The 16,449-nt window shown below is 38.6% G+C and overlaps 1 protein-coding gene across 9 annotated transcripts in view; it reads right to left on the bottom strand.

Moving 5' to 3' along the window:
• Positions 1 to 2,421: 2,421 nt before the first annotated feature.
• TSPOAP1 (TSPO associated protein 1) overlaps positions 2,422 to 16,449 on the bottom strand; it is an 85,373-nt gene continuing 71,345 nt past the window's right edge. For 6 of the 9 annotated variants that reach the window (XM_039346289.1, XM_039346281.1, XM_039346284.1 and 3 more), the window contains 6 exons: positions 15,914 to 16,082; positions 14,952 to 15,023; positions 13,937 to 13,972; positions 11,837 to 11,940; positions 11,238 to 11,309; positions 10,155 to 10,411 (listed from right to left, as the gene is read on the bottom strand). In XM_039346289.1, coding sequence (XP_039202223.1) covers positions 10,274 to 10,411; positions 11,238 to 11,309; positions 11,837 to 11,940; positions 13,937 to 13,972; positions 14,952 to 15,023; positions 15,914 to 16,082 — 591 coding nt within the window. In that variant the 3' untranslated portion in view covers positions 10,155 to 10,273. The other 3 variants (XM_039346283.1, XM_039346285.1, XM_039346282.1) reach the window with 3 other exon arrangements.

Below are 16,449 nucleotides of genomic sequence, written 5' to 3'. Positions count from 1 at the left end.
GACAACTTGAGTCTAATAGCTACATTCATATAGCATGTCATGGTTGGCAATTGTGTACTTTTTTGTGTAGTTAAATACTTTATATGAACCTGGCAGATTTAGTTAATGTATCAAATGTATTTTACAAATCTCTAAAACAGATAATTTTTAAATCAATTTCAATGGATTGTGCAAACTCAGAGATGGGTTGAGAATCAATGCCTCAAAGGTTTTGTGACACATTTATTGTGGTCAAAACTCCTCTTGTGTAGAGGGGGGAAGTTGCATTGCAGCATTTTTAACTGAAGCAGCAGTTTCTTACTTGGCCATATTAACCGTTGCTTTTAAAGGAAATGTGTTGTAATTACTTCAAATGCTGATCTTTTTAATCACTCCCAAATTGACTCTTAAGTTCATCTAACCCATCCACAGATCTCCAGAATTTCAAGCAGGGTTATTTCCCAATTGCATCTGAGATGTGGCGAAAATGAATTTGGAACCATTAGTGCTCAAACAAGTGATCTGTGAATAAAATGCTTGTTTATAGAATTTATATAGCCACCAATCTCAGTGTGGTGATTCTGAGTGGCTTACAATATAAAAATTGATTTTAAGAAATAAATTTTAAAAAACCAGCATTGCAACAAAACTGAGGATCCTAAAACTAATGAAATCCATACATGTGAGGCTGCGCATGTGGAAAAAGCCAAGGCTTTCCAGAAAATTAACAAGGTCATCTGCATCTTAGGGGAGATACGGTTCCATAAGGTAGGCTGTGATTGAGAAAGCACATATAATTGGGTCCCATTAGATGGCACTCTTCTCTTCCAGAGAAGGGACCTGGAGCATGTCCACTCAGACCTTGTGACATGGACATAAATAACTGGGGACAGGCAGTCCTGCACATAGAAGATAGAATCATAGGATTGGAAGGGATCTTGGAGGTCTTCTAGTCCAACCCCCTGCCCAAGGCAGTAGTCTATTTCAGGGCTTTTCAGCCAGTAGTACATTGGCACCTGGCAGGTGGTACGCAAATATCCTAGAAAAGTAGTAGCGGGGAAGGGTAATGAGCTGAACCAGTGGCAGCACCACACAAGCCTAAGCGAGAGATGCCTGGCTCTGCAGGGCTGTCAGGGCTCAGCGGAAGCGCCAGGATCAGCGCCAGGCTCCAGCTGGAGCTCGGCGCTGATCCTGGCGCTTCCGTTGAGCCCAGAAGAAGAGCCGATCAACTGGAATGTTGCAGCATCTTCAGGGTCTTGTGAGTTACATTCAGATGCTTGGCAACTGATTCATATTTATGACAGTCACAGTGTCCCAGGGTCATGTGAAGTGACCAAAACCTGCTGCAACCACCCAGCAGATGGAGCAAATAAAAACCAAACACCCTCCCACCTCACCCCCGCTGCCAATCCTCAACAGAAATGCTCACAACAATGAAAATTTCAGAAAGCAGGAAGAGCATGGCTGGGTGGGCAGGCAGTTGTCTTGCTCGGCTGTGGCTTGGGGGCCACTCTTTTCAGTGCCATTGTAACTTCAAACAGTCATTAAAAGAACTGTTATAAGTCGAGGACTACCTGCACTTTATCACCTGGATTAGGTAACTGGTTTATAGAGTTCCTGTGAGTTGGAAGTTCAGAAATAGCCCAGCTGGCAGGGTGTGGTATGAATTTGATATTATCTAGGTTGTTACAGATGTGCATGAAAATGGGAGTTTATGTATTACTGGAAGCTGCAAATTACACTCCTCTGAATGTTAATAATGGGAGAGTCCAAGATAAATTTGGAGAAAAATTGTGCAACATTTTGAATCTATACTGAAAATAGATAGCTTGCAGGAACTTAAAGGATAAGTCATGTGGGAGAAGAAAGTATTAAAACAAAGGTCTTCAAATTTTGCAACTTTAAGACTTGTGGACTTCAACTCCCAGAATTCCTCAGCCAGCTTTGGTTGAGAACTTCATTTAACATAACATGGTCTTTCTCCCTAGGATGCAGAACATTATTTAACACCCCAACATGCCCTGAAAAATGGCAATGTGCTATAATGATTGGGTAAGAACAGGACTCCCTAGTTCAAATCTACACTTAGCTATGAAAGCTCATTGGGATGACTTGAGCCTAATGTTTCCCTTTTGCACTACTGTGCACCGTGGTGATGATTATAGGAAACAGCTGGAGAAGGAAGTGCTACATAGACTTCCTGATCTCCCAGACAGGTGTCTCCAACCTTGGCAACTTTACGACTTGTGTACCTCAACTCTCAGAATTCCTCAGTTCTGGGAGTTGAAATCCACAAGTCATAAAGTTGCCAGGGTTGGAGATCCATCCTACAGGAAAGGCAAAATGTACATCTATCACCACCATCAGGGTAACTGATTTGTTGCATTCAGCCCCCATCAACCCCTTCAGAAAAGAAAAACAATTCCAAAAGGAACACTTGATTTTTTTTGTGTGAAAATAGACTTTAATATAATAAATTATGTTTTTAAAATAAAAACATAGCTCATCCAACATCCCCATTCAATAACCCATACTGAACAAAAGGATCCCTTCTCCCAACGAACATGCAGAGGTACATCGCCTGCAAGAAAGGGGGACACATTTATTAAAACACACACACATAAATCTCTCAGTCATGAAATAGGGTTCACCTCTAAATAAGGGGTGCCCCTTCCCACAGGATAGGCACATGGGCTGGCACGGTGCCCACTGATCCTCACCATTAGAACTGCTTAGTTCAGCAGCTGGAAATCTTACAAAAGGCAGACCACAGGAGAAGGATTCTGATTGAGTCTGGGCTGCCTTCTTAGTTTAGAATGCCAGTAATCAGGGACAAAGGATAAACTCTCATACTTGTACATATCAACTTAATCCAACTTAGCCATTCTCTCTCCCCCCCCCCCCTTCCTCTCTCTGTTTCTTCAGCAGTGGACATTTCCCACAGAATTTCACTTCACAAGAACATGGTACCAATTTTGGGCCCAACTTTGATCCAGTCAAAGAAGTCTTCTACTAAGAAAAAAATCAGGATGTCATTCTGAGCTATTTTAAAGAAAGTTTCCATAATACAGTACAATCTGCATTTTGATATAGTCTTGGGCATAAGCTAAGGGTGAGTTGAACATCTCTTATGAAATGAAGTAAATGCAACCCAACAGATGATCCATTTAAGCTAAGTCAAGGTCAACTGGCAGTCTCAATGTCAATAATAGGCAGTGATAGAATTGTTCTAGACAACTGTGAAGCAGAAACTCTAGGATTATAAATTATACAGTGGGAATAGAAGAGAAAGGGCAGCTTTCCATAAAATAGATACTTTTCAGAGTTGCTGGGATTACAAGTTTTAGGATTTTTACCCACAATGTTCAAAGTTGGGAATGGAAGCTGTAGTCCCAATAAATTTGGAAGTTGGCGAATTAGCAAAGCTTGAAACAGTCTTTTCTTCCAAACTCAAAATACCAGCATTGTGATCCAACAATATTGTTGATAGGCTATAAATTCAGGACAGAGACCTTCTCAAAATACATAATTTATATTACACAATGTGTTAATGCTCACAGGCTTAGATGGTGTTAAAGGGGAAACTTCATGGAACAGAAATAGAGATCCTTTGAGGTCAGATGAAATGAAACCTCTCCCTTTCAGATGTAGTGTACCTGTGAATGCCAACAGCTGAAGGCAATAGCCAAGGAGAGTTATTATCTTTATAATCTGAGTGTAGATAACTATGGAGAACACAAAGCTTACTTGCATATCTAGCAGTTCTAAATGGGCCGCTAAGAGTTTAGCAGTTCTAAACTCTTTTTGAGCTGCATTCATTCTACAGATCTATAGCCAGAAATCTATCTAAATATTATCTCCATACCTTACAAGATGGTAGCATTTTGGGGAATTTTTTTCCGATGTAACAGATAAATGTTATGATCTAGAGTCTAGACATGTTACAACTATTTGGAGATGTGAGTAGTCCCTAACTGAGGATAAGCCTGGCTTTCTGATCCTCTTGCCTTTAGTCGGTAACAATCTGTGGATCAAAAGACAGTGGGCATTTCAAAGCCTCCCTAATGAAAAAGCAAAGATTGAAAACAGGGGTGTAGGGTAGGGGGGGAAATATCTCCTTCCTGGAAGATCTTGAGTAGCTAGATAATTTGGAGGCTTATGAGATGCTGCCCTCAGATCTCAGCTGGCATTGTGGGAGCTCCCAGGACATATCTGGAGCAGAAGTGATGTTTACCTCATACATAGTACTTTGTAGGAGCACAGTTGCATGATGCAACATGTTAATGAGATTTTATATTCAGAGGCGTCAGACTGTTTGAATGCAATCCAGGAAAAACTGTGAGAAAGGTAAAAATAAATAAGTAAAATTCCACCAGCTGATTAGCGATGGTGATGATGATGATGATGTTATCCATTCAACTGTGCCCAAATCTTGACGATTCTATGGGCCAGGCCTCTCCACCTCTTCCAATCTTGCACAACCTCTTTGAGTTTTTCTATGCTCTGGCTGGTGCCAGCTTTGATGGTGTCCAGCCACCATGTTCTTTGGTGGCTTGGCTTCCTTTTATCACCAACTATTCCAAACATAATTGTTTTCTGCAGTGAATTCCCCCACATGATATGGCCAAAACAAGTAAGACACAATTCTGTGATTTTTCCTTCCTGTGACATGTCTGGTAATATGCACTACAGTACTTCCTTACTGGTCACATTTGATGTCTAAGGAATGATTAGCGGTATTACAGTAAATTATTTATCAGGTGGTCCTATACAATGTTATGTACCTCAAGGCAATCAATAGGTCCTTAACTTATCATCAAATGGTAAATGCCCTGATTTCTACTCAGGGACAGAAATGCGCAAGATGTCCAGTTTAGCATTAGATACCACAAAAAGAGAACTTGCTGTATCGAAACAAGAATCCACATGAAGACAGTTGTGTAAATTTTCCACTGGCAAACACAAAGACTCAGGCAGGAACTCCTGGGTAATATCTATTCAACCACCTTCAGCCATCCCCACCCAAATTAGAACCCTGACTGATTCTTTCTGGGAAAGACAATTCCCAGGGGGAAAAAATGTCCACTGGCAACAGGTTGAGGAGAGACGATAAAAGAAAGTTCTGAATTGAGAGAAGTGATATGCTGAGAGAAAAGACCTAAGAAAGCAGCTTTGATTTCCAAAACTAGGGAGATACTTTCTGGCAGAAAGATAAAAAGAGAACATCCACTGAACTACATTACAGCCAATACCACACGCTGGAGAGGTGATTGTGAGTAACATGTCTCTACAGAACCCCCTTTCTCGAGCTCATACTTGCTTCCCAAACCACTTGACACATCTTACAATCCATGGAAATAAAAGCCATTGTGGATTCCATCATGATTCATTCCTTTTTTTACTGCAACATTCTTTGGCAGCTGAACTCAGCACCATTCTTCTTGCTTGACCTGGGGTGAATTCCCCCTCCCCCTTCAGAAATATGCTCTTCTTCTTACTCCGAAGGGCAGGTGTCAGGGTTGAGAGGCCCAAGAGACTCCCAACCTTGAGACTCTGAGGCAGTGGACGGTCCAGGTGCTAAGCAAAAATCGAAGGTATATCAGATGATCTACTGGATACCACTGTGAAATAAAAAGAAAGTGAATATGAGAAACAAAACATTGCATGTATCTCACACTGTGTCCTTACCTCAACAATAAATAATTCAATATCCAAAATATTGTCAAACTTTACAAATAAAACTGATATCCATTTCAGTTTTAACTAAAAACCACTGCTGGATTATAACAATACTTGGGTTTGCATTTCATTCAAATTCAAATTTAGATTGTTTGTGTGTGTGTGTGTGTGTGTGTGTGTGTATGTACAGAGCCTATGCTTCATGGAAAAATCTGATTTGAATCTATTTTCAGAATTGATTACATTTATTATACATATTGTCAATCAGGGGTTTATATCATATTGATGTCGGTTCTTAATATGTACACTTGACTTAAAGTTTACTAGTGGTTGCTAGCTTTTTAAAAATGATACAGTGTATGTTATAATTCATAATGATATATTGGAAAATTACATTCTACATCAGGCATGTCAAACTGCCGGTCTGTGGGCCGGATGCGTCGCGTCAAAACCATGCCCACTCCATTGCCAGCAATGGGAAAAAAGTCCCGATACATTGCGCGACATCACAGGATGTCACGAGTTTGACATGCCTGCTCTATGTGATGTTTTAAGATCCTTTGTTTACTGTTCTATGTTTTGCTACTTCTATATGACTTTTGTATTCTTTTTACCTATATTTTATCTCTCACATATTTTTTCTTTTTATGACCCTGTAATCTCTTTTATTGGGGTGGAGTTTGGGTGACTGAATGGAGCTGAGTGTTTACTGGCTGGACGCCCTCCCTGATGCCTATGTGAAGTTTGCAGCAGATATTTTCTCTTTGCACCCTGATAGAAAAACATCTGTCGCTGCCTAGGATTGGTCTCTCAACCTCCTGAGTGTGAGGTAATCATCTGCACTTCTATGCAATTGCACCGCTCATCTGTCTTTCACATATTGCTTTAAAATATTTAATAATAAATAAAATGCATGCAGAGAGTGAGACCTTGAGTTGACTGTCTCTTTGCAAGTTCACTCCTAACAAAGTTGCTTATGACACATCACTACTATGTTCAATCACCAAATCTCTAGCAATTGTTTAAGCCAGCTCACTTCTTAGAGCAATTGTTAAGAGTTGATCAATGAGAAAATGCAGAAACTGGTCCATAACAAACATCAGACTTGGCTCCCTTTATATATGCTATTTGCAAGTGCTACCCATTTGTTCAGGGATTTATAAATAGGTGGAACAATTGCACTCTGTTTATATACTAGTGGGCTTGCTCTGTCAATATTGGTGGGAGTATGCTTGGTAGTTCCTTAATTAGGCTGTTGTTTACTGTTATCTTGTGTGTCTGAGTTGGTAGTTCCTTGATTGGGATATTGTTTACTACTTGACTGTTGGTGTTCATTCTACTTATCTGCATGCTGATTGCTGGTGATAAGGTGTTTTGGTTTTTTTGTTTCCTTTATGGCATTTTGAGTGTCTCTTTTGAATGATATGTAGGTGTTGTTTAATCTCTGTGTGCCATCATTATAGGAATGATTACTGCAAATGGGAACTAATTTATTCTGCAAGTAAGAGCTATCAAGCAATCTCTTCATTAAATCTAAAGATAAGGAATAGGGTGGTTTGATTGCTTAGTTGCCATTTGAAGTAGAGAGAGCCCAGGATGGAATGAACATGCAATTCCATCCAATATGAAATTGTTCACCTAGCAACTCCAGGAAACATATTACAGAAGATTTGGTTTTGCAACAACAGCACTACAGTGGTTTTGCACTACAGAATGAAGGTTATGACAGGTGACCACATGGGTACAAAATGGATCTGGGAATAGCACAAATGCTCTATGCAGAGGGGTTTCTGCCCATTACTGCATGTACTTGTCAAAGGAACAGGAGTTCTTTCTGAAGAAAAGCAGATACTCCCTTTACAAATTGGAACACTCAAATTCCTGTTTTTTGCTGACATCATTGATACTTTCTGTTGTTGTTGTTGTTATTAGTTGCAAAGTTGTGTCCGACCCATTGCGACTCCATGGACAACGTTCCTCCAGGCCTTCCTGTCCTCTACCATCTTCTGGAGTCCATTTAAGCTCACGCCTACTGCTTCAGTGACTCCATCCAGTCACCTCATTCTCTGTCATCCCCTTCTTCTATTGCCCTCAATCTTTCGCAGCATTAGGCTCTTCTCCAGTGAATCCTTCCTTCTCATTAGGTGGCAAAAGTATTTGAGTTTCAACTTCAGGATCTGGCCTTCTAAAGAGAAATTATGGTTGATCTCCTCTAGGACTGACCAGTGTGATCGCCTTGCAGTCCAGGGGACTCGCAGGAGTCTTTTCCAGCACCATAGTTCAAAGTCCTCAATTCTTTGGCGCTCAGCCTTTCTTATACTTTCTAGAAGGCAATAATTATTGTAGAATTCACCTAGGCAACCTATGATCCAATATGGTGTGGGTTCTCCTGCTTGAGCAGGGAGCTGGACTAGAAGACCTCCAAGGTCCCTTCCAGTTCTATTCTATTCTATTCTATTCTATTCTATTCTATTCTATTCTATTCTATTCTATTCTATTTCTATTTCTATTTCTATTTCTATTCTTTCTGCATAGAAGTTTTTTATTTTTTTTCCCATACCTAACAATAGTAATTTTTTCAACCAATGTGCTGGCTGAGTTTACATGCTAATACATATTTAATTCCTAATCCTTTATTCTTTACTCTAGCCAATGGTAAAATAAGTCCCAGCTTTGATAGTAGTCCATTTCTTCCTTTTCTTTCAGTCTCATAGTCAATCTGTCCACCTCTGCGCATTCTAGTATTTTTTTAATTATTTCTTCATCTGATGGTATTCCTTCATTTTTCCATTGTTGCGCAAATATAATTCTTGCCGCTGTTGTGACAAGCAAAGTCAAATATAAGCTTTGTTTGTTAGGCTTTCTGGCATTATACCTAATAAAAAAAGTTCAGGTTTGAAATCAACATGTTCTCCTAACACGTTTTCTAGCCAAGTATATATCTTTTTCCAATAATTCTTTACTTTATCACATGCCCACCAAACATGATAACTTGAGTTTACATTTCCAACATCTATCTGACATATTTTTAAACATTTTTGCTAATCTTGCTGGTGGCAAGTGACATCTATAAAAAATTTTATATAAGTTTTCTTTATAGGAAGTTGACATTGTCAATTTATAGTTTCTTTCCCATACATTTTGCCATTTTTCTAATTATATATTATAACCAAAAAATTTTGCCCATCTTATCAATGTTTCTTTGACTTGTTCACTTTCCATTTCTAAAGTTAATAAAAATTTATACATTTTCTTAATTCATTTTTCATCCAAAGTCAACAATGTTTTATCAAACACAGTTTGTTCCTTATAAAATCCATACATTTTAACATCTTTAACATATCTAGTTTGCATTTGTCAATGTGTCCACCATGTTAAGTTGATACCCTGATTTTCCATTTCTTGTTTAGATTTTAAATTTCCTTCAAAGTTTAGAATATCTCTATATGTCCAGATTTTTTTCAAAGTCCACTAAATTTGGGTGTACAAATGCTTCCATTGTTGACAACCACCCTGGAATTTTTAAATATATTTTACTTTTTATTTTTCCCATGTTGTTAACAATGCATTTCTTACATAACGATTTTGGAAATATTTATGAACTTTATTTTTCCAATATCATTCTATTCTATTCTAATTTCCTTACCTAAACCAAGAGTAAAAAAGCAGTGGGAGTGACTTCCAACTTCCTACCAGCATCCCTATTGACTTTCTTTGTAGGAAATTGGCAGGGAGCATTGAAAATGATAATTATGGCTGACAACTTGATATAAATATCAAGTTCACACCAGCTGTAGGCAAACACTAGCTCTGCTGGATGGCAATAACAGAGGGGAGATTCAAAAGATCTAAAATGATCAAAGGCCTGGAAACTAAAACATATGAAGAATGGCTGGAGGACTTGGGTTTGGCTAGTTTAAAGAAAAGAAGAAACCAGGGTGACGTATAGAAGTATTCCAGTGTTTGAGGGGCTGTCACAAAGAAGAGGGTGTCAAACTATTCTCCAAAGCACCAGAGGGCAAGACAAGAAACAATGGTTGGAAACTGACCAAAGAGAGAAGCAACCTGGAATTAAGGAGAAACTTCCTAACAGTGAGGACAATTAACCAGTGGAACAGCTTGCTTTCAGAAATTGTGGGTGCTCCATCAATGGAGATTTTTAAGAAGAGACAAGACAGTCACTTGTCTGAAATAGTACAGGGGGCTGGACTAGAAGACCTCCAAGGTCTATTCTATTCTATTCTATTCTATTGACATTCTTAAGCATCTGTTCAAAGTAGGCATCTTGACTGGCAGAACAGGAAAGAAAATTTTGTTTCTGCTCCCATCCTGAACCAAAATGTCCAGAGTTATAAAAGATTTACTAACTGCAAAAATACTTCTGAAAGTATTTGATCTGGGACTTACGTGATTTCTCTCTTCCTTTATCTCTTCCTCTGACATTTTCACATGCATCACTGGATTCTTCTTTTTCTCACTCGCTGTGGAATGCCAGGAGCATACAAGAATAGATAAATGAAACAAAGATAGCTCAGTATGTGGGCTGGTGGAATACATGGATGGAGGAAGAGACACCCATTTGCTGGCATCCCAGTTCTGTGATAAAAACGCATTTTCACATCTGAGTCCCAATCAGGCAACATGTCTCCCTCACCTGCTTTCCAAGGCTTGGCTCACTTGCCTGTGCTCTGTCTGATGGTAAAGCTTCCAGGAAATTAGATGGAACAAGACCTTTCTGTCCATTTACCTCCCCCTGCAGACAAAGAAAGGAAATGTTTGGTTGGAAATCTCTTGATGATTCAAAACCACACAGAGAAAGGGATAACCCTACTTTTTTCCTACCATCAAGCTCTTGTGCATGTTATATTCACAAGTAAAGTAATGGACTAGTGATATATCTCATATCTTGGATCTCTACCTATTACTCTATGTACTTGTTAAAAGATCAGGAGTCCTTTCAGAAGAAAAGCAGAGGCTTTCATTTCCAAACTGGAACACACAGATCCCTCACTTCTGCTGATATCAGCAATACTTTCTGGAAGGCAATAAATATTGTACAATTCAGCCAGGCAACCTGTGACCTGTTGGATCATCATTTCAGAAATATTGTCTTACTCAAAGAGAGGGCAAAAAGCACCTGTGGGAATGACTTTGAATTTGCTACCGGCTTTCCCATTGGCTTTCTTTGCAGGAAGCTGGCAGGGAGCATTGGAAATGACAATTACATGATGAGGTTGACTGTGGCTGTGCAGTGGTACAGCAGCATGACAGCATTGAAATGGCCAAATTTCAGACTCATAGGAGTCATGGGTTTCAGATTTTAGATACATTCTGTAAATAAACCTGTTTGAAGTACATTGATTCAAAAATTGTTGCTCTGTGATGAACCATTTCAGCCAACTGAAGGTTACCATCAAACAGACACAAGACTTTAGGTAGTATATAGTATATATATCCCATGAGCTCTTAAAATAAAAATAATGACACTGCCAGTTCCATCCATAGCAAGGCAGCCCTCTGATTTACCAGCTATTTCACTGTTTAAACCATGTGAATTAAAATGATGACATGATACTTACATAATAAAACCCATCATCATCCATGGAACTGAGCACAGTCACAACGTCCCCAGCACAAAATCTGAGTTCAACCTAGATGAAAACATTGAGAATAATAGTAGAAAATCACTGAAAAGATTACAGTTTATGGATTTGCTTATACATAAGATATGTGATATAGGGTGAGGAGATTTTGTAATTTTAGAGAGGGTAAAGAGTTATTGAATTTGTTTTTACTTGTTATGAAGGTTGGAAGTTTCTCTGGCATACACACACACACACATATATATATAATTTATACACCACCTATCTCATCACTGAGAGCAATTCTATATTCTTTCTTTATATTATTACTTTTGCCTTTCTTCTGTTTTTCTTTTTTCTTTCAATTCATGATAGAAGAAAATCAGTACAGACCCAATTGAGAAGGAAGGGATTACTTTCATTTTCAGTTTAGGCCCTGAAACTAGCAATTTTGCAAACCCAGAAAGGAACAAGGCAATCTCCAGGATTTATTGGGCCCATGGCAATTCCTTAAACGATACACAAAGCTAAGCAGTTCATACCTCTACTTCTAATAGTACTGCAAAGGTTAAAAAAAAAGAGCCGCCTCTGCTCACCTCAGTGTCTGAGTTAGGAGAATTCTCTTGGGGATTGTAGTCAAAAATGGCCACCATTGTTCTTACAGGGTCCTCAGAACTTGGATTTTGCTTTCCAGGTGCTTCTATACCAGAAATGAAATGTCAAACTAGCAGATCAGAATGGGAAGTTGCATTAATTAAAAAAACTTCATTTGTTCCTTTAAAGCAGAGTCTCTCTTAATATACAACAAAGTTTTTATCTGTTCATTGGAACCTAGTCATGAACCTATGATCTTCCATATCCAAGAGCTGATACAATCTTCTACCAAGAAAAAAAAACCTTTTTCTGACAGACATAAATTAGACACATGTTCAAAACATTGACAAAATTTATATGAAATGTTTTTACATCATTTATGCTATAAATTTCAAAATGCACTTCATAATTTATTCTGGATTTTCTAGTTAAAAGAGGGGGTCTTAGTGGTCTATAGAGGCTTGATTTTGGCTGCTGAAAATCCAGTTTCTCTACTATGGATTCTGAGACTGTGACAGTATAGATTCTATGCCTTCAAATTCTACTAAGGGTCATTTCCTAGTCAGACAGGAAACAAAAACCAAATGCTCCAGACAGGAAGTGGGAATATGAAGTAGTAGCATGACTATGAGGGGGATTCAGTTTTAGCCTTCTTCAACAGAAGCAACTTTTTCAAAACATAGGAAGTAATTCTGTACTTTCAGACATATTATGTAAAGACCTAGTTCTCTGGAGAATGCTGGCTAAGGGCGAAGGAAAAAGAAGATAATGACCAACAGCCAGATAAATAAACTTAGTTATGGGGTTGATGGATGCACTGTTACAAGATCTGAAGGATCAGCTTAAGGATTGATCATCACTGAGAAAATCTTGTGGTTACTGAGTCAACAACAACTTGATGGCACATAATCAGTCAATCAATTATGCATTAGTCACAGCCCACGTTGACTCTTGTGCCACGTTTTAAATAAGATTCAGAGCAGGTTCAAAGAAAGCAGTGAGGATGATTGCAGGAACAGAAACTAAGTTTTGTTCTCCGTATTGAATGTGTTTAACCTTGAGAAACAAATAACTCAAGGGAATCATCTAACCAAAAACTGTCACATAAAATAACAGAATGTGGTGTCTTTCATTCTAGAGATCAGGACATAGAATAATGAACTTAGGCACAAGAATGCAGGTTCTGATTAAATATTTTTTAAAAAACGACTTTCTAACAATAAGGACATTTTGACAGCTGAACCAATTACCCAGACAGGAAAGGGGTTCTTTTTTACTAAAAATAGATAGGACAGTTCATTTAGTGACCGTTCAAAGTTGCAAGGTCACTGAAAAAAGTGACTTATAATCATTTTTCACATTATGACCACTGCAGCATCCTCATGGTCACATGACCAAAATTTGGATGCTTGGCAGCTAGTTCATATTTATGACAGTTGCAGTGTCCCCGGATCATGTGAACACCTTTTGCAGCCGCCTGATAAACAAAATCAATGGAGAAGCCAGATTCACTTAACAACCAAGTTATTAACAACTGAATGATTCACTTAACAACTGTGGCAAGAAAAGTCATAAAATGGGGGAAAATTCACTTAACAAATGTCTCACTTTGCAACATAAATTTTGGGTCCAATTATGGTCATACGTCGAGGACTACCTATATATTCAAGAGGAGGCTAAACAGCTATTTGACAGAGATGTTTTAGTTTGGATTTCTGCTCTGAGCAGGAGGATAAACTTGACAGCCTAGGTCATAAGAGTCTATGAAACGTAGAAGCATCGTTCTACCATTTTACAATCACAGAGACATTTTTATGCCCTTTTATCGCTATAGCCAGGGTGGGATTCAAATATGTGAACAACCGGTTCTCTGTGTGGATGCCACTTCCAGAAGTCCATTGTGGGCCTGGGAAACAAAAAATTAGCTACCGGTTCTGCCGAAGTGGTGCAAACTAGCTGAATCCCACCACTGGCTGTAGTGAAGATTGAGATGAGATACCTTTCTTTTTGTAAGGCACAAATGATGCCTTATATTTTGGGAAAGCTAGCATAAATCTCCTTGCAGCAACCAATCACCTAGGAGTATCAAGTTAAACACTTACCTAAATCAGGAACCTGATCTTCCACCCTGACTGCTTCTGGGGGACAAAAGATATTACGAGTGAGCTATGTTTGTTTGCCAGTGTGTCTTAAGCAAAGCAGTTGCCAAGAAGAAGAACATTTATTTTGGAAAGTGGTGGAATGATCTGGCTAAATGCAAATCCTATGAAAATATACAGTTCCAGCCAACTTATGGATATGCAGAACTCGCATAAAAGATAATCCTGTTTAAGACAACAAGTACTTTTATTAGTCCCTTTTATGACCCTGTAATCCCTTAATTTGGGGTAGAATTGGGATGACTAGATGGAGCTGAGTGTTTATTAGCCAGATGCTTTTCCTGATACCATGCAGAGTTTGCAGCAGGTATTTTTTCTTTATGCCCTAGGGCAGGGGTAGGCAACCTTGGCTCTTTTATGACTCGTGGACTTCAACTCCCAGAATTCCTGAGCCAGCCATGCTGGCTCAAGAATTCTGGGAGTTGAAGTCCACGAGTCATAAAAGAGCCAAGTTTGCCTACCCTTGCGCTAGGAGAGAAACATCTGCTGGAGGTGAGCATCTTCACCACTAGGCCACCATACTGGTCATCCAATAAGTACTATCATTGAAGATTGGAAACCTTTTATGGACTTTTTTCTGAAAATGAAAAAAATGAGCACATGATTTATGGATTTACTGATTTAAAAGGTAGAATATGAGAAAGAAAAAATTATGATGTAAAGCTAATGAGAGCAAAGAAAGGATAAGTTTGTGTCTGCCTGAAGGAAGTGATTTTTCTTTTCTTTTTTTCTGTTTGTATTTATTTCCATACTTTGCTTACTTTCTCACTTCACATTATTTCTTCTTTTTCTTTTCTTTAATTTTACTTTAGATTATTTCTTGTTCATCTTTTATCTCTTTGCAAATCTTTAATAAATATTATAAATAAATACAAATTATACAAAAGAAAGACAATCCTGTTGATGAGAGGATGGCTACAAGATATCAGCAGCTTCTATCACAAAACATGGCACTGACCTTTCTTAGATCGTCGAGGCTTTGAAGGACGATTTGATGGGTGCAGTGGAGGTGGGGAAAGTGCACCATTCCCTGCAATTAAACAAAACAAATTAAATTAACAAGCAATACAAGTCAATAACTTGGTAAATTATTCTCTACAACCCACATTCTCCTGTTAGGCTTATTTCTGGATTAGTATGATGTAGACAATGGATTGGGAGATCCATCGCTATCCATGACTATTTCTCAAAAAAAATGAACCATCAAAGTGCCCAAAGCATATAAATGTTCCTGCTATCACTAAGTGCCTGAAACTTCTCCCCAGATTTTGGAATATTATATCGTTCAGCTAACTGGCAGGAGCACATGGTGCAAAGCCGGTACAATGGAAGATGCTGAGCTGAAAAGCCCTACAACGTTATTCCCAAATGTAAGCAGAATCTGTTATTTTGCTGTCTGATTCCACCATGTTGTACATAGAATTTTCTTCTTCTAACAATCTAAAAATTGTCCTGGCATTTTATTGTTCAGTATTTAATTCATTATGTGGGCACCTTTGAGGCAGAGAAACAACAGAACTCAAATGAATTAACTATACATTCTTTAACAGGTAAGTGGACACTTATAATCCATGAATTATATGCAACCTTTGACTACTGCTATAGAATAATCTACACTTTTAATCATATAGATCCGAGAGAATGTCTAGTTCACCAAGGCCCAACTGTTCAATCATCATACTGACATTTCTTTGAGCAAGATCCTTGCTAACCCAAGTTTTCCCTGACAAATCACAGTGAAATGGATAAACGTGAGATATTTTGTGGATAGCTTTGCATATGTATCAGAAAGGGATATGTCATAACCTCATCCATTACTTTTTCTACTGAACATAGCAACCAGCAAGATTTCCCATTCAAAAATGTTCCCAACCCTGGCCTGGCAAAGTTCAAGAAGATAAATAAATTTGGACAGAGTACCTAGACTTTCCGTCAGCATATCAGTAGCGATGTGGCCTTCTTCTAACAGCTGTTTTCTTGCACTGTCATTGTCCACCCGAAGCTCAGACACCATGTTGCAGGGTATGAACCCTGTTCTTCCTGCACATTCCCCTCTGTAGAAACCATCTGCATCTTTGTGGCCATAGATCTGTGAAAGGGGGAGGCAGACAATCAATTACAACAATGCCAAAAGAATATTTGCTTATGTCCATTTACTTCTTTCAACCCATTGCTAAATTTATCTCCAAGAGATTTGCAATAATGGGATATCCCAATGTTCCTCAGCCTTGGCAACTTGAAGATGTGTGGACTTCAACTGCCAGAATTCTGGAAGTTGAAGTCTACACATCTTCAAGACACCAAGATTGAGAAACATTGGGATAAACAAAGGCACAGAATAGTTCATTCCAATTCCAATTATCCATCAACCACAAGAACAGAAATGTCAGGGTCATGATACGGAGCTCAATGTGACAACCAGGAGAAAATAAGAAATCAAAGCTAGAGGTTGTTAT

Source organism: Crotalus tigris, unplaced genomic scaffold (assembly GCF_016545835.1).
Source record: "Crotalus tigris isolate CLP2741 ecotype Arizona unplaced genomic scaffold, ASM1654583v1 scf7180000017987.690289119674:8195010, whole genome shotgun sequence".
NCBI classification, from domain to species: domain Eukaryota; kingdom Metazoa; phylum Chordata; class Lepidosauria; order Squamata; family Viperidae; genus Crotalus; species Crotalus tigris.
This window is presented reverse-complemented; position numbering and strand designations above follow the sequence as displayed.